Source organism: Anser anser (genome assembly GCF_964211835.1).
Source record: "Anser anser genome assembly, chromosome: 2".
Classification (NCBI taxonomy): domain Eukaryota; kingdom Metazoa; phylum Chordata; class Aves; order Anseriformes; family Anatidae; genus Anser; species Anser anser.
This window is the reverse complement of record NC_139721.1, coordinates 40,662,751-40,687,592: the sequence shown is the minus strand read 5'-3', so window position 1 is coordinate 40,687,592 and position 24,842 is coordinate 40,662,751. Positions and strand designations below refer to the sequence as shown.

Below are 24,842 nucleotides of genomic sequence, written 5' to 3'. Positions count from 1 at the left end.
GACGTATCTAGGGGGCACTGTGTGAACGAGACAGTCAGACTTGTCAGCCCTCTCTGCATCCTTCCAAGTGCATTAGGTCAGCAGGTTACTGGGTTAGGCTGAGTGAGGAAGACTTGGGTGCAATGTAGCTAGTCATATACAAAGGTCAGCCAGTAACGCTCCCCATCTGTTAGTTGTCTGCCTGTTTATCCCCTCTAACCTGACCGAAGTCATGAAGTCCTAAGAATGCTTTTCAGAGCACCCTCTAAGATAAAACTAACTTTAAAAATGACACTAAAAATATGTGTCAGGCAGCTCATTTATAAAACATTACCAGAGATGGATCTTTAGGAAGACACTGCTTTTTTGCCCTCTATTGACGCATTTCTTTGAACAGCTATTCCTACCCAGTTCCCAAGGAAGCAGGCTAGCAATGTGTAAACGTGACAAGATTTCTCACCTCCTCAGTTCACCACAGCTCTTGAGCCTGCTAAGACTAAATCCTTCTAAGGAAGGCTTTAAATTTAATGAAATTAAGACAAGTGGGCAGATGAGGGACTCCTGCATCCCTTGGCAAAGAAAGCTCAAGCTTTGGCCTCTGTTTTGGGTCTTGGTGAATGCAAATGGAACATGAGGCCCTCCACATAAACTTGCGTCCTCATTGCTGCTTGTTTAATTAAAGTTCTCCAATGTGCTCAGGGCAGAAGCTAGAATGGCAGCCTCATCTTAAATGCATGAAGGGCATTACCTGACTCAGGGCTTTACCTCTTGTACATTTAAGAATCACCTTTCCTCAAAAGATTAGTTTGCAGAATAAACCCAAGCCCACACAACCACACCTGAGAGCCCCAAGTAGCAACAAATAGATATTTTGTTGCTTTACATAACAAAGTATAGTTTACATTTTACATTGCTTTTAATATTCCATCTATGAAAATCTAAACCTCAAAAAAACTAGAGTTCCACGGCTTCATTTTGACTGTGGTTCTACAAACAAGTCTAGAAAGAACTTGCTATATTCAACATAATCACCACAGATTAATTTATTTTTTTAACAGCCTCAACTATTGGACTGTGAAAAGTGTGGGGAAAAAAGTGCTGCTTTAGTTCAGCCTTGCATAGCAAAAAAATTCAAAACCCTGTAAGTTTACATAGGCATCAGTTTTAATGCTATTGCTCGTCTATGATTTCAGCCAAAATTGAATTACTGATTTTTTTTCCCATAAAGGATTCAAGTGCTGTGTATGTCCATACAGTCAAACTCTAAAGAAACTGTGATGCCCAAGTTTCATCTTCCTCATGTTGCCATTGATGTATTCATCCTCAAAAGATCAACAAAATGCTGTCCTCCCCCAAAGCACGCTGATTATGATTTCTGCTGCCTTTCTTCACGAAAATCAGCGGACTACCAAAGACCCTGGGCACAAGTATAAAAACGCACTGCCATGAAAATTTGTAAATCGGCTTTATTCAGGGTAGATGACCATCTTTTAGGCATCGGCAATAGTGACTTCGACTTCTACACCCGGTTCGATGCTGATGGAAGTGATCTGCTTCACGATCTCAGAAGGGCTGTGCAAGTCGATGAGCCGCTTGTGGATGCGCATTTGGAAGCGGTCCCAGGTCTTCGAACCTTCACCACAAGGTGTCTTCCTGGTAGTGATTCGCAGAGTCTGCAGCGAGACCATAAACACCGGGTATCAGGCTGAGGCACACAGAAGCCCCGTCCCTTTTCAACATTTATGGCACTACTACACAGCTGTCCCAAGTGTCAAAGCACCTCGTCAAGTCATTATCATTATGTTCACACTGTATCGCCCTCAATTTAGCAGTACTGCTTTTCATCTCAACTTTTGTTCTAAAAAGATGTTCTCAGTGCTCATTTGCAGATAAAAAAAAAAGTTTTTTCCTGTCTTGGAAGTTTCCGTACCTTGGTGGGCATGCGAACAGGTCCTTTCACCTTTAGGTTTTTCTCCTTAGCACCTCTGATCAAATCGGCACAGACTGAAAAAAAATACAAAATAGTTTCAGGCTTGGGAGTTTTTTGTTTAAGTGAAGATTAAGAAAAGATACGTTGGCTCGGAATAGCGTATAGAGCGATCACTGTGATTCACGTCTAAGTTCTCTTCATAGCCAACTGCACGGAAGTGGAAGGCTTACCCCACAGCTCACAAACTCACACTGTAACAGCAGCCAACAGCTCTTACTACACGTTAAGCTACATTTAAGCTGTCAGCAGCCCAAAGACCAGGCAACAAACGTTGATTCTACAATATTTACAGCATATGGCTAAAACACTAGCGAAGTCAGTTCCTAAACAAGACAAAACAACTCCTTGTTGCATGTTAAACTTGTAACTGACCACTTAACAACAGCGACAACAAAATATCAACCAAGAAACGCGCCTTTTGGTTCTTACCCGTTCCACCAGTAACATCTAAAATCCCCGCAAGAATTGCGGGGCAGAAACTGCACTTTGACATTCACACCGACGATGTGCATTTTCGGTACAATGAAAAGCCCTACAGTCTCCATTATAAATTAAATTAGAACCTACCTATCAGCATATGAAGCCCTTCACACGGCTAACTTTGTTAGCTGCAGTCACATACCAACAGGCAAACGCTAAGATCTCTAATTCCAACTAGTTTCAACACATTGCATTTTGCAATACATCGTATGTATCAGTTACTTAAAAAGCTACCCGGGTTAAAACAAAAAAAGGTCTCACTCACCCTTCTCAAGTGATTTCACGTTGCGACTCGTCAAAGTAATTCTGATGCGATGAATTGCCACCTCTTGTTCCACAGGTGCCTTGCCGGTATCCTTAAACGCCTGAAATGTCAAAGGTGTAAATATCAAACCCGACGGTCAGCACCATCTAACACCACGGCACGACCTTTTAAAAAAAGGAATTGTGGACTGTCAAGAACGACTTAGGTTAGGGACTACTTATTGGACCGAGCCGGTGGTGTTATCAGGGAGGTACAAGGGTACGGAGCAGGCAGAGGGAACACGGGGGATGGTGCATGCTGTAGCTGCTCCGAGGAAGAACAGCAGAAAGAAGAGGCAAGCTGCAAGGCTACCCCTCCCTGGCTTGCCTACACGTAAAGCAGGCTGTCCAGACACTGATCCTCCTTGGGCTCAAAATAAACACCTCTGAGATTTTATATACCTGGCAACCTCGCCACAAATCAATTTAGGAAGATACCAACTCCACAGGGGCAAACCCGAACAGCGAGAACAAAGAGAGGCAGCTGGCCAGAAGAAGTTAATAAGCCCACCGAGGAGACCGGATTTAAGAACGGAAGACTCTCACAAACAAGTGACGGCCCCACGGCGCCTCTCCCCACGCCGGCCGCACGCCCCCGGCCCAGCCCCGCACCGCGGGTCCCCCCCCGGGAGCCCGGCGCCGGCCGAGTCCCGGCCACGCGGCGCCGGGGGCGGCAGCGCCGTGCCCGCTGCGGCCCGCCCCGGCACGGCTCCCCGCGGGAGGAAGGGCGGGCGGAAAGAAGGAAGGGAAGGAAGGGGGAGCCCTCGGGAAAGGCAGCGCCCCCCGGAGCCCCCCGACCTCCGCGCGGCGCCCCAGCTCGGAGCCGGGCAGCGCGCAGCCGCCTCCCCTCCGCGGCGCGGCCCCCGGGCCCGCAGCCGGCGCCGAGCCTGCCGCAGCCCAGCCCCGCTCGGCCCCCGGCTCCTTCCCTCCCCGCTCCCTGCCCCCGGCTCACCATGGCGGCAGCGGGGCCTTCCTGACCGACTTATTCCCGGGCGGGGGCGGCGCGGGGCCCAGCGAACAGCGGTGAGCCAGGAGGCGGCGGCGGCTGCGGAGCGGGCTGCGCGGCGAGAGGAGGGCCCGGCCGCGGGGCCGCGCTTATATAGCGGGCGGGGCGCCGCTCTGCACGGCCGCGCCGCCTCCATCCGGGAGCTGCGGGACCTTTCACCCCCGCTGCAGCACCCGGAACCGGCCGGGGGAGCCTCGTAGTGGTGCTGCGGGACGGGGACGGGTCCTGGGCTGCACAACGGGGTGTCAGCGCGGCCCTCCGCCTCTCCTGCCCCAGGGGAGGCCAGGCAGCTGAGGCTTTAAGTGGTGTTAAGCAAAAAATCCTGCTTTCATTCCCTCCCGGGCCCAGGGACTTTAATTAATTTTGTTTATTGAGCTCCCTTCCTTCAGGTTCTGCTCCAGAGGGATGTTTTCCTGACGGGAGCACTCGTTGGTGTGGCCTGGATGTCGATAAGTGCCAGCCGCAAAACTTGTTGCTCGAAGTATGCCCATCCTGCTTCCGTCGCTACTAACCTGATGGAGAAATGGGTGTCATAACTTAAGAAACAACGGGTGATAGTAAGATCATTGCAATTAGCTTTTAAAAATAGTATATCAATTCTAGCTGTGGGTATCTTGTCCATTAATCACAGACGTGCATAACGTTAGCAAAATTAATGCCACCTTTGCAAGTTTAGTAATTACTACATCTGTTCAAAAAAGCCTGCTTGGTGTTTTAATCTGAATTTTGTTTCAGCTGTCACACTGCTATTTATATATTTTTTTCTGTGATCAAATACTTCATGGGTCTTCAAATGGTCCTTAAATTTCACATGAGATGCATAACTTTTGTATGCCAATTACCGCACCGCTCAGTTTTGGATTTGTTTTGCAGCTGGATCACTTGTACTTGCTCTCTGTAGTCTCTCATTTGCTAATGCATTGTTTCTGAATTTGATGGTGTATTCTGATAAAGCAGCTTCAATAAAGATTAATACAGAAGTAGTCATCCTGTTACAGCTTCCTTTGCCAATCGCAATCCATACTTGGAAAATCTGTTTGGTGATAGTCCTGTTTCTCCGGCCCCTTCCTCCCTGCAGTGAAAGCAGCTTTTGTTTCTGGTAGTTTGTTTTCTGATCTGATTAACAATTACATTAACAACTTTGAACTCAATTATGCATAAGGAATCCATGTTTACGCTGTTATCAGCTGTTCCAACTACTTCCTGAGGAAGTTTTCCATTCTAGAAGTGTTTTATATTCATCATTCTTAAATACATAACCTCACACCAATCATGCTAAAGCACTTGATGTTTCCAGTAATACAGATGATTCCAAATCAGCTGTCTCACTACACTATTTACTTAGAGCATTTGTGAATATCATTAGTAAACTTTATTTCCCAATAAAATGTTAAGTAGCTTGGTGCCAAGAACTAATTCCAGTGGGATTCATTTATAAAGACATCTGACTGATTCCTCATTGATGACACACATCTGTAACCTTAATGTTTAATTTACTTACATTGAATTATATGTACACAACTAAGCCAGTTTCTAGGTGTTATACCAAATAAGTCCATATACAAATATGTTAGATCAACACTGTTCCTGTTGTCTACCAAACATATGCTCTAATGGTAAGAGAAATAAAGTCAAAAGGTGCATTTCATATATTTGGTCTGTGTTATTTAAGTGTTGTCATTTATTTCTTGTTCCTCTACCAAGGATTCAGGTGTTCTTTTGTTTTATTTTTTTTTCCCTGGGATTAATGCAAGGTTGACAGTAAATTCCTGATTTTGTTCCTTTCTTACGTTTTTCTGATATTGGCGCCACCTCAGCTTTCTGTGAGATTTTTTTTTTTCTGAGCTTCCCCAGATTTCTCAAAGCTTATGGAAAATCCACATTAACAGCACACAAGTCTCCTGTGCCAGCTCTTAAAATTCTTGGATGCAAGCTATCTGGAGCTGCTGATTTAAAAAACGCCTTACTTTAGTTCCTATGTTTAAGGCTTTCCTTAGTTATTGTTAGAATTTTCTGATACTAATGTTTTTGTTTTTTTTTGCCAAAAATCTAAAACAGAAATTTATCTAAACTTTCTGCTTTCTCTGAAATAATTTTTTTTAATTACTCCTTTCTGCTGTTCACATGGGTAAATATCCATTGTCAATGTAACTTTTAGCTCACCTTCTGAATATTCTGCAGCTTTTAGGATGTAATTCATATCTTGTATTATGCCTGTTTTCCCTTTGGTTACATATCGGTTTTAATACAGGTTTTTCTCCCAGCCTGTGCCAACTTCAGTTTAGCTATGAAATTCTGAGTTTGTTCAAGTAATAAATACGGTGTTGGCATACACTTTTTAGATGAAGCTTCCAAGAGTGCTTTCCTTATATCACATAACTAAGAAGGTAAAAGATCAAGAAGCAAGCCATCCTTTTAACAAGACCAAATAGCCTGTAGCAAAAACTATTTAATACCTAATTTCATGATTTGTCACTCAGAATATTCTCCCATGTCCATTCATGACATTTTATTTTTTTGTTTTTAACATATAGATCACTTATTTCCAATGACCAGCTTATCCTTCAGAAATAGCCTGAGTAGTGATCTGAATATTTTGTTATCCATATATTTTCCACCAGATTATAGTAAAACCACTTTGATGCAATTTATGCTTCCAAATTAATTATTCAGTTCATCCTGTTAATTAATTATGTATGTGTTGGGAGTTAGGTTCTTGTAATCATTTGTGGTCCTTTGCTTAATTTTATCTTGAACATCTTTACTTTGTGATAAATGAATGCTCATCTGGTTCTTTATCTCTTTATTGCCACTGAATTTAATCTTGCCACGTTTTGCCTGGGAAGATATTTTTCCCCTGTGGCTGAGGCTAACATCCAAATTATCCAAAAAATGTTCCAATATTCTACAAATCTAAATCCATTAAGTCTATTGTCAGTCTAACCTTCTGTCCTCCTTTGCTCATGTGACAAAACAGATCTTTGAGGCCTGCTAGGTTCCTCCTAGTGCTGGGGTGGTCATGAATCAAGAGCAGATTCTGGTATGAGCCTACCTACGTGACTGAAGGACTAACTGAATGAGCGTGCGCCTGCTGGCACTCAGCATCTTCTGAAGAACTACGGTAACCAGTCCCGAAGCGAAGGCTTGTGAATGGTTCGGACGGGGCTCACAGTAGCTTCCTTAAATTTGCTTTGTCATTTTGGATAGCGATTATTCAATGCTGGCATCTCACGGGAAGTGGGGCCAGGGTTACGCCAGGTTAAGCCTGTAGTCTTTGCTTTCAGTGGTGGTGAACATATTGCCGAAATACATTCCTCTTTACTTTGAAAATTACTTCCTTCTCCAAGTTCTTTGAAAACTGAGATTTTATTTGAACTTCTGGTCATAAAATACCTGTGAAGCAGGATCGTACTCAAGGCTTCTCAGGAAATCATCAGTAGGAAGTGGAGTATTTAAACCAGTCAGCAGCAATCCAATAAAAGCTATTTTCAAGCATTTTCGGAAAGGCTTCAGCGTTTGCTTGGGCTTAATTGCAAGTTGCAAGTGTCTGCAGATCCTCTCGTGTTGACTTGAAGTTATTCAATTGTCTCATATCTCAGAAATCTCCGACAAGTTCTTTGCTCAGCACTTAGGTAGAACCTGTTAGTATCCATCTGTAAATTCTGAATATCTGTATTTACTCTGTCCACAGCTACCTCAGCTATTGAAGCTCTTCCAGAAAACCTGCCAGAACTGAAAGCAGACCCCCTCTGAAGGCTGATTTTTGTAGCTGAGTAGCTAGCCGGTGACTTAACGTACTTTGCAGGTGGCAGATGGACAGAATGCATCAGCACCGGTCCATAGCTGGAATTCTAATACTGCACCTAGCCTGTCCATTTAAATCTTAATTTTTTTTCTGCCACTTCCACCCTATAAAATATAAAAAAATCAACATATTAGGCTTTCTTTACTTTAATTTATTATGTAATTGAGGAGAAAGTGAACTAGATCCATGACTCAGAAAAAGAGCGATTGTGCTTCGAGGGAGTCCTTTATAGTTGATAAATGTAGCCACAAATATTGATGATAAAGAGACTTTTTCAGATGGGCAGCACCATCTTCATAGTCATCGCAAGCTCGTTCCTCGCATATATGTACTTTACTACTGACAGGTAATACATTTGGCTACTAGTATCATTGACCTGGTTAGAGCCTGTTGCCTTGTTCTTCCGACAGGAATAATAGTAAGAGAGGTAGTTAACGGCTAATATACTACAGCAATTCTGTTGATGCTTAATGTGGTACATCACTGCAACATACCTTTGAACACTCAGGACTGAAATAAGACAGAAACATGTAATTTGTCAGTAATCAGTGAACTATGTTCTGTGGATGAGTGCCAGCGGTACAACATAAAACACAATACTAGATGCTTACAAAGTGTTAATAAGCACCGGCTAATTTCCTAAATATCCCGCTGTGCCAAATTCCCCCGATTCTAACCCCGCGTTCACATTCACGCACCTCCATGTGCGCCTCCCAGCCTCTTGCCAGAAGTGCGGTTCACTTCCCACTCTCGGGAGCGCCGGTCCCCCCGTTCCTAAATGCGAGCTGGAGATGTGGGCGCACGTTCTTGTGCAAGCCACCCCACGTGCTGCCAAAAATGTCCCCCGGGTTCCCACCTGCTCCCCAGAGAGGGGGGTCCCAGCTGGCGGCCTCTTGCTGAGGGTCCCCTTGTGGGTGGCAGCTGCTTGCCGAGTGCGATGGGGAGGACACCTCTCTTCAGGCTGACTCCTTTCCCCAAAAGGCACTCGCTGTTTAATCTGGGTGATCATTGTATTAGGCAAACCTCGTTATTGTTAGTTTCCCCTTGGCATTATCAGCTGTGGGGCAAACACCCTGTGAGAAGAGCCAGGTTTGGGCATTCAGCTCACACGCACCGCTTACGCTCGCATTCCTACCGTGTCACCTGCCGGTATCGAGGCCACGCTACCAAGGGAGGGCGTGCAATTCCTGCGCAGAAAACCCCTAGCGTCAGCCCAGTAAAAGCAGACCTAGTGGGCACAGAAACAGAACTGGTATTTCTGCACCCAGTTTCCACTTTAGACATCACCTGGGAAGACTTCGTGTGTGGAAAGGTGAACCAAGTACAAAATATTTATTCCAAACGACTTCTGCAGTCCAGCTTTTGCCACGTCAGGCAGTACCACTAGGCACTGTTTGTCACAACGGCTGATTTACCTGGGAAAAAAAAATAGTTCAAGACGACGCAATAGCTTATAGCATGTGCTGAGAAGCTGCATCTATTTCCCCATATCCACATGGCTGTCCGAGCGCAGCAAGCTGTTCTAGCAACTGGAAGCGGCTTCCAGGCCAGGCGCTGGCTGCGGTGCTCACCTCACTGGCTTCTCTGCAGACGCCGTGCTCAGAGCACCGAGGGGTCAGCAGCACGCCCCAGCTTTACAGACTCTCACAGTACATTTTGGGCTAACACAGACTCTAGGAGCTGTCTTTCTCTTCAAGGTCTGCCTCCTGCAGAGACTTTGTGGCAAGCTACCAGCAGCAGGGTGTTTGCGAGGTTGGGTGTCTGTCCTTAGGAAGAAAAGGTTGATACTGCTGCAGTAATTATGTTTAGCAATATATGCACTACACATATTTTGTTAACGATGTCTACTGTTTTAGAGCCCTGTTATGAAGTCACCGATCGCGTTTTATTTTTTTCTCTGAAAGAGCAGTTTAATTTAATCTAATTCTTTGGTGAGGCAGAGTAGGAGGGAATAGTTTCACAGTGCCTGTGCTGCCTCTGTCATGGAGCAGGGATAATTTCAGGAATGATTCGGACCTCACACTGCCTTACGCCTGACGAGCTAGCCTCTTGACACAGAATGCATCACGTATTTTTTTTTTTCCCAGAAGTTTTTCTTCATCCCTTCAAGATTAATTTCCTCCTTGCGATATTCCTGAATCACCTGTTTTTCAGATGATGAATGTTTGCAAGCACTGGAAAATTTAGGAAATGCTTGCTACAGATGATGAGGAGATGTAAAACAAGGGGGGGAATTGGCATCATGATTGTCCAGGAACGTTAGAGAAGGAGATTGGTTGCATCTCATGGTTTTATTTAGATTACAACCCAGCGTCAGACTGACTTCTTTGTTGCTTGTGAAGAGCTGCCCTTCCCAACCCTGCCGTCTGTAAAGGAAAATCTAAAGCCAAATTCAGTAATGCATCTCCTGTTGTGACCTGACCCTGTGTGAACTAGCGAGGTATAATTATTCAAAAACTGACAGAAAGAGGAATAACATAAAACTTAGAACCTGGAACTAAATGAGATACCTTTGGTGCTAAAGATGTGCTTTAGCAACAGGAATTAATAGCTGCTGAGGAAATCATTACACTGATTGTTCAGAACAGCTGGACAGATCCACGCTGTAACATGAAAGCGATCCAAGAGGCATCAAATATTAAGAAGTTTTGGTTTCAAAGGTCTTGCTAACTTCTTATAAAGCTAATGTGGCAAAGCGGCAGCTGCAGCCTACTACTTGGAAATTATGAGGTTGTGGTTGGGGGGCAGGAACAACGACTGCAGAGTTTCTCATGTCGTTTCACAGAACACTCGACCATCCTGCTTAGGGGAACTTACACGAGAGCAAGGTAAGTCTATTAAAGCTTTGACCTAAATACACAGCAGAAGTTCCTATTTGACTTGTAATGAAAACATGGCTTGTACATTTCCTTTCACACCAGCCTGTAAAACATCACTGTTACAAATACAGAATATTGCTTATTATCCCAGGAAATGTATTATAAAAATACTATAAAGTAGAAAATACATTTCCCCCTGCAACAATCACTCAAATTGTAGTAAGAGCAACTATACTTGAGTGCACATGATCACTCTTCCATCCCAAACATCCCCACCTCCACGCACAGTGAAAACTCTAGCGACAGGTTTTCCAAGGGGAGCAGGATTACCTACTTGTTTAAAAATGAGGTAAAAATAGCATTAGGACAAAAGAAGGCTGTGGTCAAGTATATTCAATTTTTAGGCAAGTAAAGTTAATTTTTGTAGTATACATAGAAGGTGTTTTTGAGTATGGTAGCGATGCCCCCTGAAAAAATAAATATCAATACCTGTAGTTTTTTCAGCATTATGATCTCATGTTTTTCTTTCAAGTAAAAAATACTTACATTACAACATCATCTTTCAATAATTTCATCTGTTTGAAGATGTTTCTAAGACCACCCAGCCTGTACTTTGTTCTATCAGTGGCCCCCTTTCCGCAAACTTGTAGCAGGTACATTTCCTTTCTGAGAGTCCCTGATGCATTCAGAGGAAGAACTGCTTCAAATACACTCTTGTGAAATATTCCTGGTGTGAGGTAGAGTCAGTCACTTTGTTCTGGCTGGCACAAATGTATATGCTAATGCCTAGGGACTGCTTTTCCCATTTCCTGGAAAAAAAAAAAAGAAAAAAACACCTTTGATATGGAAAATCAAGCTTTTTACTATTAAAATCATAGTGTATATAATGTATTATAAAGTATAGAAAATAAATTTCTTTTCTTTCACTGACAGCCCAGTGAGCAAGTACCTGTAGCATACAGGAGGGAAATTCAAACACCATCATAAGATGATTCTTCAATGGGAATGTCACTGAAAAACTTGTAGCAAATTGCCTTTTTTTTTTTTTTTTTTGGAGTTTTTGGTTTGCCTCATTGCCTCCTCCAGCCACCCCTTGTCTCCCCGCACAAATGGCTCTTTCATGCTACCCTTGCTATGATTTTTTCAGGTAGTGTTAATTTTTATGGTTAGGACACTTTTTCCAAGCACGGTTCGTAATTCAACACACAACTTTATAAAATAAGATATGTAATATGAAAATATTCAAGTTGAACAAAAAAAATCAAAAATTGATTTCCTCTGAACATCAGCCTTTGACGTGAAGGAGATATTAAAAATAAAGAACATCCCCTTTCTCCCCTTTAAATCAGAAAACATCTAATAGCAATCATTTCATTCCCAAAAGCTGTACAAGGATGTACGACTTCAACTGTCTGGAGAGGTTCTGTTGCACTACATGCAAAGAGAAATTCAGGTGACATGTCAACGCAATGATACAGTCCTTTAAAAACTTCGCGAGTGGCTTTTGTGTTGTCTGCAAATCCCATTAATGAAACTGTTGGATAAGAGAAACAAGGTTGTGGCCAAAGTACATGATAGCTATCTGTCTAAACTTACTGTATTACATAATACATACAATTAACTGCTATTAAAAAAACACAGCCTCGCTGGTGTATGAACTCCCACGTGAACACTCGTCTTTTTTTGATGCCGCTGTTAAGGTGCAACTTTCCACACTGGTCTCTGGGGCCAGTTTCACTGGTGGCATGTGTGAATCAAAACTCTTTCACCATTTTTGAAGCGGCTGAGCAAAACACATGGCCTGAAAATAAAACTGGCTTTTCCTTCCACCCCTTTTTGGGGGGGTGGGGGAATAACTTAAAAAGGGCTGGACATTTACATTTCCAATATGCAGCCTACTTTGCTCTTTGTAGCCTGGCTCATGTGCAGTAGAATATTTATTAAGTTATGAATTACCCTATTATCCCAGGTGCCCTGCAAAGGCAAATGCAGTCACCTCCCTGCTCTGCCGAACACTCGGGCTATTGAACGTCAGGCTGGGTAGGGAGCGCAACAACTCAGCCTCGTGCGCCGACAAACCCAGGTCGGATGGTGCCTCTACTATCAAATTGTCCCACGGCATCCTGAGCTGACGGCGTACTGGGACAGAAGCCAGTAGACTTTTCTTTTTTGTTGTCGTCGTCGTCGTTCCATTTTCTTTCTTTAACTGGTTTAAAGGCTGTTCGTTTGACAGGCAGACAAATATTTGGCAGCTGGGTTAAGTGAAGCATAGAAAGAGGCTCTTTGAACGCTGTATGAGATATTCACAGCAGATGAATGACTAAAATAAAGTATAAGTAAAATATTCAGCATATAGTTAATGTTAAAAGTAATCATTAATTTTCTACCCCTATTTTTATCTTTGTTCTAGTCCAGGCATTTATAAGCACAGATGCTAATAATGCAAAAAACCCACACCAATACAAATATTAAGCATCCACTTAAGCCCCCGTTGATTTTACAAATATTTGTGGTATTCTGTAAAACATTATTTCTCTGCAGCAAAGCAAAGAATAAAACTAGATGCCTATGTTTAGATTATAATCATAAAATACATGAAGGTAAAAATAGGGAGTATAAAAATAACTCTGGATTGTGATTGCTGAAATTATTTGCATTTGGAGTCTGTGGCAAATGATATGAAATGCAGTCCACCTCAGAAAGGTCCAGAATTTCTGAAAAGTCCAAAATTTCTTACTATTGAATACAGAAGTAACCCAAAAATCTTCATGCTTCCCATCCTGTATTAGTGATGTCCCCACCTCCAAATTATATAGTATTTTTATCACATGAAGATAGTGTTGTTACCTCTTGCTTTCTGGGTTGAGATACAGTATCACAGAAGAAAAACAACACCAAAACAAAAAAGGAATATGAAATAAGTGGACACAGAAGAAGCCTCTAAGGAAAGAGAAGCAAACAACAGAACACGCCAAGAGCAGGGCTACAGGGGCTCCCTGCTGATGGGAAGCCAGAAGCTGTGTAACAGTGAAACAGATAACCATTGCCTGCTTAATTACCAAATTTGTCTAACAGTAATGCTCCCACACCCCCCAAAAAGAGTACTATAGGAATTGCAGTTTATGCTGGTTTATAACTGGTTATGAAATATCTGTAGATATTTCTACTTGCAAACTAAAGGCATTACACCTTCAGTAATAGCTTATAGGACTGTAACATAAAAGTAATACAGAATGATAAAATGACACTTCCATGTGTGTTTTTTTTTTCTTTTTTTTTTCTCCCCCTTCATCTTTCTCATTCTTCCCAGAAATTGGTTATCAAACTGCAGAACTTAGTTGATGGTATGACATGAGACCCCTGACACTTACCAGTCGGGACAATGGAGGCTTTGTTTGTTCCTAGTCACAGTCATGATGATGTGGTCACTCTCGTTTGGGGAGACCTATGCTAAACCAAACAGGGTGTACCTGGCTGGCAGGAGGCTGGAGGGCACAGCCTCTGGATGCACCACAGTGCCAGTGATGCTGCACTGGCTGAATCCGTGCAATGCTGGGTCCCAGACTTTCCAGTTTGCTAGACCTTACAGTGGTGATCAGGACGAGAATGCTAGTTCAGCCTTTCAAGCTCATTGTGCCTATATATAGCCTGCTGAGACATTTAGTCCATAGATAGAAAAAGCAATGTCCCTTTCTATATTTTACATCGTGGCAAGGTGACACTGATACCAACACTCTGCTTCCACCACAAGCAGTAATAAAGTTCCTCCCTCCTTTGACCTCTGCAACCCAAACTGGAAATGGACAGATGAGCTGTGCACTGGCTTCACACGTATTTCATGCTCAGAAAGTATAGAAAGATGTTGGTAAACTACAATTACCTGGTTGTAGCACTTTCTCCAGGCCTTCAATAAATCCTTTGTTATGGTTGATAAGCTGCAGGTGATCAGTTTCAGGAATGAGGAGAACAAATGAGGGATGAGATATCCCTAAAGTTTGTATCCCTTAAAGTTTAGCTTGACTTGTAACTGTGACTTACTAAACATCTGGAATATCATGTGTTGCATACATACGTATGGGGAAGGAAAGAAAAAAAAACAGCTTCCAGGCTTGGGGAAAAAAATCAGATGAACAGAATTCCACAGGAGCTGTAACACCATCGTCTGAAACAGCGCTCTGCTAGCATCATGTGTCCTCTGCTAGCATTTCATACAGAGGTATGCAAGTCTGAGAGAGCAAAGTGCAACGTGCAGCTCCACTCATTGGCTTTTATGCTAGCTTTAGAAGCAAGAAGGCATCTTCTAGAAACCTGAAGCTTGAAATGAAGAAAACAGAGGATAAGACTCCAGTGGATTAAATATAAGAATATAAGAATAGATGGGAAGAAATCTTCAAGGAATTAACAAAAAGTTAATTCATAATTCAAAAAATATGATCTAACAATTCATAATTAATATTTAATAATTCATAATGTTCAGAATATAAAAAATGAGAAATCTGCCAAGACTTTCTGGTAGGTCTACTGATGTTAGAGCGTGAAGAAAAAAAAAAGCCCAAAATTCCAACCTGAACCCCAAGACGACAAAGTCATTGCAAAGAATCAAAGTGTTCCTTGCATTTAATGTTGTCCCTGGAGGAAACAGAGTATAGGTTTATGCTAGAAACATTTCTGTAGGAGGACTCAGGAGCTCAGGCACCTATAAGCATTACTATAATCGCAGACTTATTGAGGTTGGAAGGGACCCCCGGAGATTGCCTAGCCCATCCCCCTGCTCAGTGCCACATCAATTTGGTCTGAACATCTCCCAGGCTGACACCCCAACCTCTCTGGGTGACCCATTCCAGCGTTCGACCATCCTCACAGTAAAAAGGTTTTGCTTAATTTTAAGTGGAGTTTTCTGTACTTCAGCTTGTGCCTCTTGTCCTGTCACTGGGTGCCGCCGAGAAGAGCCTGTCTCCGTCTTTACTCCCTCCCAAGCAGGTAAATCCCTCTGAACCCTCTCTTTTTTGGGCTGAGCAGTCCCAGCATCTCCCCCAGGCCCGTTTCCCGACCCCTCGGCCATCTCAGCGGCCCCTTGCTGCACTCCTTCCAGTCCCCCCATGCCCTCCTTGCTCCAGCAGAGTCCCGAGCTGCCAAAGCGGCCTCCCAGACACATCCCACCAGGGCTGAGCAGCGGGGACACCCTTCCTGGGGATGCCCTGGAGGAGCTGGGGCTGCCCTTGGCTGCCACGAAGATGCTTGGCTGCTGTTGGCCGCCTCTGCCACCAGGGCGCATCGCTGGCTCACGGTCAGCTCGGTGCCTGCCCTACAGACCTGGTTTCCAGCCCCCTGGTCCCCACTACGGGTGCCTGGGGTTCTCCTGCCCCACTTGCCAGGCTTTACAGGTCCTTGCACGGATTTCCATCAGCAGGTTTCTCCAACCTGGCAAGGTCCCGCTGAATAACAGTGCAACCATCTGGCGTATCAACCACTCCAACCAATTCAGTATCACCTACAAACTTGCTGATGCTGCCCTCTGTCCTATCATCCAGGTCATCCCCAGAGACATTCGACTGTACTGGCCCCGATATCGATGTCTGGGGTGCACCACTGATGACTGGCCCCCAGCTGGACTTCACCAGTTTACTTAAGGATGTAATGGGAAACAGTGCCAAAAGCCTCACTGAAGTCAAGATAAGCAACAACCACTGTTCTCCCTTCACGTAACAAGCCCATAATGTCATCACAGAAGCCTACCAGGTTGGTCAAGCATGATTTCCCCTTCATAAACCCATGCTGACTACACCCGATTACCTTCTTGTCCTTTGTGTATTTGGAATTGTCTCCAGGGTTATTCATTCCAAAGGACTGAGGTGAGGTTGATTGCCTTGTAGTTTCCCAGATCCTCCTTTCTGATGACCTTGCAGATAGAGACATTTACCTTCTTCCACTCCTCATAAGCTTCCCTCACTTGCCACAACTTTCAGATATTACCGTGGCCTCACAGTGACATCAGCCAGGTCCCCCAGCATTTGTGGGTGCACTCCACCAGGTCCCATGAACTTGTGTATGTCCTGTTTGTTTGAATGTTCCCTAATCTCTTCCTTCCTCTACCAAGGGTAAGTTATCCTTGCTCCAGACTTCCCATTGGTCTCAATAGGCCCAAGATTCCTGAAAGCAAATCTTACCATTAAAGATTGAGTTGAAGAAACAATAGGCTAGTACCTTGGCCTTCTCCAATTTTTTTTTTGTCACCAGCTGTCCTGCCCCACTCATCAGCGGGCCCAGATTTGACCTGGTCTTCCTTTTGCTGCTGATATGCCTGTAAAAACCTTTCCTGTTGCTCTTCACAGCCCTCGCCAGATTCAGTCTGAGGCAGGCTTTGGCTTCTCTAAGCCCATCTCTGTATGTCTTGACAGTGACTCTACATTCCTTCTGAGTGAAGCCTATAAAAAAAAAAAAAAGAGAGAGAACATTGTTATGACAGGATCTTCTGATGTTCCTACACCTTGAGTACCTTGCAGAGTTATCACTCTATCTTGAAAAAGAATCCGGTAAAATTGACAGAGGCATCTGCACTGATGATTATGGTTCAAGAGTGGGTCTTGGCTATCCAATATTCTTCTGTCAAGTATGAGAGACAATTTGAAGGGCACTGGGTTTTCACAGACTCAATGGTATCAATAAGCACGAAATACCAAGTTTCTAGCAGTTTAATCAATACACTATCTGGACTGGCAAAATAAACAATGCATATAAGCATCTAGGAACTACTAAAAACTTTTTTTTTTAATGGTATTCTTTTGAAGACTGGAGAAAAACCTCTAAGGTCTGATATTAACACGAGGCGTGCCAATGGCTTTATCTGACAGTTTATCTTATGCGCCCTCAGCTAATCATTTTAAAAGGTAACTGGCTTATTATGATAAATTTTGTAAGATTTATTGCTTATTTTAAAAAGTTATGCAACGTGAAAAACAAGTTCTGGTTTTATAGCATAATCATTTTGACAAAGAAAACACAAAGAAAGGTTATTCCAACATTTACCTTATTTTTTTCTCAATTCCGGCAGGCATTTCCACTAAAGAGGAACAGAAGAGCAAGAAACAGTTAAGTTTAGATATGCTTTATAAAGCATTAATTTCAATGAATGAACAACCCAAATACCGTAAAGACCTACAGAATCATCTCAAATTCACATAGTTGCTCATTTCCAGGATTTCACGGGGCTGAGAACAGATGTGTGTCAGAAACCAGGAAACTGGCTCAATTCCTTTGGGATTTTTTTCCAGAATGGAAGCAAGGGGGAGGAAAGGGAAAGAAGAAAAACAATTTGACAAACATCACTCTTGCTCTTCTGTCTTAAAAAGAAGCAGAGTTTTTGAGTAGAATGACAACATTAGCTACAGCAGCCAGATCTTCGTAGTTCCAGACAAGGGCTGAGATCTAGACAGATCTGTAATTATTGGTTTTGATAAATCAAGGATCAGAGCCCTCTGTCTCTAGCATTGCCTAGAGCACTTCCTCTCCCAGACATGTTCCAACCAGATTAGGAAAGGCAGTAGATAAGACAAACAGTGCAGTCATGAGCAGAGAATTGTTCAATGGTGTACACTTTAAGCACTGGCAAAGTATCATCATCACTGCTTTAAACAATCTTCCTTTTCATTGCTTTCAGTATCTTACCTGGTACTGACCCATGCGTTAAGAAGGGAGCGTAATATTTCCCCTCATCCTCCAGTTTATGTTTTTTTGTATCTATGCACCTCCCTTACAGTTCATATTTTCTCTTTTTTTTAAAAAAAATTTCCCCCTTTACCTCCAAGATCTAGGAAATTTCTGTTCCACACAAGATCTTCTTGTAATACTTCAGATACTGCAGTTTACGATATACCAACTAGCAAGTTGCAACAAACACCTGGTAGCATGGAAAGTTTATAAAAGCACAGGTTGTTAATACGTCTATCAACTTATGCTCAGGAGTCTTAGAATGACAAGAAGGTCTCTTGTGTCAACAGGGAGATCGGGTAGTTTACATGTTCCATTTCAGAAACAACAAAACTACTTCTAAGAACAGGAAAAAAAAACACACGCACTGGCACTCTGCATTCATTTATGAAGAAAAGTTTAAATACAAAAACCGAGTTAGTCTAAAGAACCACTCATATTTCATAATTGGAAACACCAAAAAACATTAAGTACAAAACCTCCCAAAAGCAGTCCTTTTTTGTATTTCAAAACAACAGTTTCTTTTGCTTGTCCCATTCCCCATTTTTTCCCCTAAACGAGGCAGCACACCGGAGATCAACCAGAAAGTCACATTCACCAATATCTTGATCCTTGCCTCTCTATTCCCCTCCATGGTTTAAAAACCCAAAAGTTCAGTTAAATGTCTTTATTTATAATCTTCTTATAACAAAGTGACTTTTTTTTTTTTAAATATAAAAAGAGCGACAAAGTCTTCAGATCAGAGAGGGGCTAAACCCATCATGTTTGGAGGGAAGGTGGAGGGAAAGACGAGCTGCCAATAAAAAAAATGAGTTATCTTCAGTTTTTCTAGAGGCTCCCCTTAAGGGCCCTGAGGCTGGGCAGCAGCTGGGCGGCGCTGAGGCGCTGCTCCACGTTGGCCTTCCAGCAGCAGCTAATAATGCTCCGCAGCCTTCGGCCCGCGGGCGACTCGTGGAAAACGGCGGCAGCCAGAGAAGGGCGCAGGTTGTAGGCCACCACGGCGTAGAGCACGTGCTGCCGCTCGCCCAGGTAGGGCTGCTCCCGCATGACCATCTGCCAGAGGGTGACGGCGAAGGAGTAGATGTCCGCCTTGGCGGTCACCCTCTCCCCCTTGAGGAGCTCGGGGGCACGGTGCGTGTACGTGCCCCCATGCTGGGAAACGTGGGGGCTCTGGGACAAGCCGTCCTCCAGTTTCTGGGAGCAGCCGAAGTCTCCGATCTTGCACACCCCCTGCTCCGTGATGAAGACGTTCGCAGGCTTCAGGTCCAGGTGCACAATGCCCTGCGCGTGGAGAAAGGCCAGGCCCGTGGCGATGTCGCAGGAATAGCACACGGCCTCCTCCATGCTCAGGGCCTTCCTGCTGCACCCGCCTTCCTCGTCCTCCCCCTGCCTCCACGTGTCGCTGGTGCCGTAAATAACGTGGTGCAGGGTGATGTTGCCCACGTACTCCATGATGATGGTGCCCAGGCTGTTCTGGCTGGCAGGGGCACACGTGCTGGCGGCCACCACCCGTACCACGTTTTCGTGCTGCAGCCAGGCGACGTTCAGCTCGGCCCAAAAGCTCTGCCGCGATGCCAGACGGTTCTTGCTGCTCTTCTTCACCTGCTTCACAGCCACGGTCGCACCGTGGTAGGTGGCTTTGTAGACGGACCCAAAGCCCCCAGAGCCCAGGGGCTGCAGGAGGCAGAGCTGGTCCCAGTCGATGGAGCACCAGGCCAGGCGTGGAGGCAGGCGGCGGACCCTGGGTGAGGAGGTTCCTCCCAAAAACGCCTTCTCCTCTTTGCCAGGGATAACTACGGGGCTGCTGCAGGGCCTCAAGTCCACAGACGGGGAGAGCTCCAAAGGAAGAAAGCAATTGAGAGGAATAGGTGAGGGCATAATACAGTGCAGAGCACAGCAGGCAGTTACTCAGACAAAGACTGGAAAGCTTCCCTGACAGAAAGAACCCTGTGCTGTCTTCCAAAGCCTCTTTTATCCTCTCCACGATTCCCCCTCCCACCCCCAGATGAACTGCATCTGTCACAGCTAGCTGAACCCCAATCAGGCTCACCTGAAAACATTCTTCTCTGACCCTGAAGTTAAACTCTAGAAAGTCAAGGCATATGGATTTTAAACTACAATATATTAACTCACATGTATTCCACATACTTTCTAACCTCAAGAGAAAAGAAGGATGTTCTGTCCACTGAATGCCTCCAGCAAAATGCCCTGGCAGTAAGTAAACCAGTGACTGGTGAATACGTTTCCCCTGGGCTCCAGGCAAGAACGATCATCGTCAGATTGCATTATCACAGAATCACTGAATGGTTTGGGTTGGAAGGGACCTTAAAGATCACCTACTTCCATTAAACAGCTCAAAGTCATGCTCAGAGGAAGCAGCTGAGAAGGTGAGTGGAAGCATTTGATTAGCTTATGCAGGCATAGCTAAATTTAAGAGTGCACTTAAAGAGACCTGTTACTTAAATGTGACTGGAGCAAGGGGACTGGTTTGGCTGCTCGCTTGTGCCCACGCAGGGCAGCAAGCCTGACAGCAGCATAAAGGCAGAAAGTGCTCTGTGCCACCCGTGGGGTACAGCAACTACCATTATACACAGGGGCTTGGGCTTCTCTTCCTATCACACCCCATGCAGTTTAGACACACGTTTTATTTCTAGATCCTCTGTAGTAAACGTATCACTAAATTTACAGAGCTGTTCTGGCTCAAATTTAATTTTGCCTTGTTGGTCCCAGTGCTTTTTGCAGAGGAGCTTTTTGCTCTTTCGACCCTGTTTTCATGCATCCACAGTGCTTATGCTAATTGTCTTAGTGTTTGGTACCTGCTGTACTGCTCAAGCACCTCAGCATCCCTATGGGACTTATAGAGCCAAAAGCTTTTGAATATCGCAGCAAGTGTCTTTCTGCACTTGCAGACAAGTATCTTGGAAAACTTGGTCCCTATCTGGGACCTCCTCACCCTTGAAAACCTTCATCTGGACATCAGCTTTGTCAAGACCGATCCTACTATGAGACTTCAAAGGGGTCGTGCCTCTTTCCCCAGAGCTCACCTCTGGGCATCACTGGCTCTGCAGACAGCTCCCGCAGCGTTTTCCAGGTGTTTTGTTCCTTTTGTTTTGCTTCCCTGTGTAAGATGCAGCACAGGTGCTTTGAGGGGGGAAGGTTTCAAGGGTGCTCAGAACATCTGTAAGAACTGGAGTCTCCTTCACCTTGAGAAGGGTTTAGCTCTTTACCTAAATGAGCAAATGTAATGTCCCAAAGACAGCTGACCCTGCTTGAACTCTGGATCAGCTCAGCCACAAGGTGTCAAAGGCATCACCCTGTAGTGAATGAGGGATGAGATCTTCCTGGTACTAATTTGTTATCTCAGTTCACAGGGAAGCCAACTTGGACAAGTGATGAATGAAAATGGGAAACTTGGGTTATTGCCCAGCAATGGCAATACGAAACAGATTGGCTGGGGAAGATCTAGATAAATAGGTGCTAATGCATTGTAGGGGTTGTTACCCTACAGAGTTAGAGAAAAGCGCTAGGGATGCCAGAGGTGGCCTGGGGCATTGCTCCAGTGACGATGATGGCACATCAATGGATGTGATGGCACATCAGTTGTGCAGGGACACCTTGGGGCAGTGGGGGCAAAGACCGAAGGAGCTTTAGTGTTGTTTTAAGCATGCCACAAAGTAAGCTTTGTAGACAACAGGAATTTTACGCTCCTTTTCTGAGCAGCAGAGTGATTTTATGTTTGCATGAAAAAGTCTTCACTTAGGATCTGCACAGGAAATGTATTCTAGGCAGGTGAGTTGTGATGGCAACAAAAAGCTGCAACGAGCAGACCCATCTACACTGGTGAGAGAGAGAATTTTTTAGGCTTATTTTCCGAGTCATTAAGGCTCTAATTCTGGCACAGACTTTTGTGCCGTATGGTATATAAAAACAGCAGAGAGACAATCTCTGCTATGATTTCTCCACGAACTTCGTCCTTCTCATGGGAAAAGTGCACTTGTCACAATCTCTTTTCACTAGACTGAGGTTGCAGAGAAGCTTGAAGGGAAAGTTGGTTGAGGGAGAGGCATTGGCAGAAGGAGGTGTGGACAAAGGGTCTGTGAGTGGACCTGTTAAGCAGACAATTATAGGAGCATAATTATTTGAGATTTTGGTTGTTGTAGAACATGGTAACAAAAATATGTTCATAAAACTGAGGGTTAGTATTAGGACTGTTCCCAGATTTTATTGCTTGAAGTCTCGTTTGGAATTATAGGGCAGGTCTTCCATACATTTGTTTGTTTGTTTGTTTATTTTATTCAAACTCCATGTCCTTTTTCAGTAATTTTCCTGTTCTCCTTTTCTGCTGAAACCTTTCTACTTCTCCCCTTTCATGGCAAGGTTGTTGTATTGTTCTTTGGGAACCTGCTGAATTTCTGAGCAGGAAGAGGGGCATTTTGGGGTCAAAACAGAGTTACTGTAACTGACTGCCTTGTCTGAAGCTGGCTGTTGAGGACTGGGGCAGGGGGCATCCAATTTCTTCCACTGTGAATGCAGTTAAAACAGATTTAAAATCAACCAAGCTTTTATTCTTAGTAATATTTTGTTCCCATTGATGACACAGCCCCGTTGCTCCCCATGAGACACAATCACCGCAGGACGTCCTTGGGGCTCTTCACAGCCCCGTTCAGCCCCAGCACTACTGCCTGGGGAGCAGAGCTGCTGGGGGCAAGCAGCCCCCTTCCCTCCCTGCCACCCTTCCCCAGGAAAACCCAGGGCATTGCAACAGGCACCCAAGGAGGCCTTCAGCCACGCTGTTCCCATTTCACCACTATTCCCACGGCGACGCAAGGAAAAGGGAAGCTGTGTGAACTGGTGCTTATCAGCCTGAGCTCTGGCTGCTTTGAGTGTCAGTGAGAACAAATACAGAGCGAGACCTTTTAAAAGGTAACACCAAAACACACAGCCTGCGTCCTGAGGGCTGCGACGCGACAGCAGCAACAACCCACGGCAGCGATCGCTACGTGCCAGGCTCCTGTGTCGTATCCTCCAATAAAACACGCCTGGGCGCCTGACGCCCCAACAGCTGCCCAGCCTCATCCATGCTTCGAGCTGAAGGGAATACAGCAGCGGTCTCGCCGAGTCCACCCGCTTGCGTTTCAGCTATATATCAAGAACTCTTTGTCTGCCAGCACTGTCAGTTGCTACCGCTGCTCGGGGATCTGCAAAACAGGAGGCAGCCCTGACACTGAGGGCCTCGCAGCCTACCGCGCTGGTGCGGATGCAACGCACCACAACAGATACGTACCAAATACCCGTGTCCCTTCTCGCAAAGCAGAGCTTGATTTTGATCAAGGTGCATCGCTGTTGTGCTTCTCAACAGCCACCTTCTTTTCTAAACCATGAAAAGGACCGGGGGTCGGCACTGATTTTGGAGATTTTAAGAACCTATAACTATATTCTTCTCCATGATCGCTGCTTTATTTATTTGTGCATTTGTTTGGGGTACAATGCACCAAACCCTTCTAGGCCTTGGCGTTCAGTGGATGCTAAGAACTGTTTTACAGCATAAAGCTAGCACTGTGTTTCTACTAAATTACTTTCTAATCATGCTAAGGGAGACAAATTTACCTCCTAAGTACTACTTAGAGAGTCCTACTCTGAAAGCGACATGGTTCCTTAGCCTGTGTCTTAGTGACTTCTGAGAGTTTTCTTTACCGATTCTAAATCAAAGTTTTCTTTTTTTTTTTTTTTTTCCATTTACCGTCAGTCTCTGTGATCTCAGTTTGGGGTTTGATGAACCTACATTCTTTCTCACTCGTTTCGCATTTTACAGTCCAAATGTTGCTTCCAGTCACACCCCATAGACCTCAAACCATATTCTGAGTTGCATGAAAGCAGTTCTGATACAATCAATTGCGCAGGTGGAAGCGGTATCATTATTTGAAGCCAGTCCATACACACAGCTTGCTCTGAAGGCAGGCCACCCATTAACCATTTTTTGACTGTAAGCAGAAGCCAGAAGAGAATCCAGTTTGTATTTTAGTGTGTGCTTGTTTTGGTGTGACAAATGACACCTCGGAGAAGCAAATAATGAACAAGTTTTCATTAAAGCAGTCAGAGGTAAACCTAAACGTCAAGAATACATCTGCAAGAACTGTGATGCTACTTTACAGCACATCTTTAGAGCCATAATAATAAATGTTTAAAAAGGTTAAACCCCAGTTTATAAATATTAAGATCAAGTTTCAAACACACATTGCCAAACAGTTGCTTGATGCTTTTTTTTTTTCTCCCCAGTATGATTACTCTGTGCTCAAGTAAGAAGCAAAGGCTCTCCTTACCAGAAAGCTCTGAGGTTTTAACCGAACTGGCAAGGCAGGTGAGGTTTCACAGTGATTTACCCTGACATCCTTGACCGCTAATGGACCAGGGATAACAGTTTGGGACCTGCTGCTGTGGATTAATATCACACGTGCAGAAGAGCACCTTGAGACAAGATAAGAGAATCTAAACATAGGTATGAAGATGATGAAGTGTGAAATACAGGCTCTGACCTGTAGCAATAGTTTCTGGCAATGCAAAGACGGGTGCCTACTCTGGCAGGTTTAGTGCTATCATATGGCAGGCCCCTTATGCAGCATTTTCAGCCACATCGGCCAAGAGCGTTTTTGCAGTCTTGCCCCTGTAGCGATGCTGACAAACAGCCTTCCCAGGTCATGGGGAGACAGCAAAGACCAGTGGTGGAAATTGAGACTTGTAGTTCAGGGACTAGCA

At 44.4% G+C, this 24,842-nt stretch overlaps 2 protein-coding genes across 2 annotated transcripts; both read right to left on the bottom strand.

Moving 5' to 3' along the window:
• Positions 1-1,427: 1,427 nt before the first annotated feature.
• RPS20 (ribosomal protein S20) lies at positions 1,428-3,864 on the bottom strand. The gene is made up of 4 exons (XM_083825254.1): positions 3,705-3,864; positions 2,715-2,814; positions 1,910-1,983; positions 1,428-1,652 (listed from the first exon to the last, which is right to left on the bottom strand). Exons 1-4 carry the CDS (start codon positions 3,705-3,707, stop codon positions 1,470-1,472), a joined length of 360 nt encoding a protein of 119 aa, XP_083681380.1. The 5' UTR covers positions 3,708-3,864; the 3' UTR covers positions 1,428-1,469.
• Positions 3,865-18,165: 14,301 nt separating this feature from the next.
• On the bottom strand, positions 18,166-20,058 carry MOS (MOS proto-oncogene, serine/threonine kinase). Its single transcript, XM_083825253.1, has one exon. The coding sequence runs from the start codon at positions 19,965-19,967 to the stop codon at positions 18,918-18,920; it is 1,050 nt and encodes a 349-aa protein (XP_083681379.1). The 5' UTR covers positions 19,968-20,058; the 3' UTR covers positions 18,166-18,917.
• Between the last annotated feature and the right edge of the window lie 4,784 nt (positions 20,059-24,842).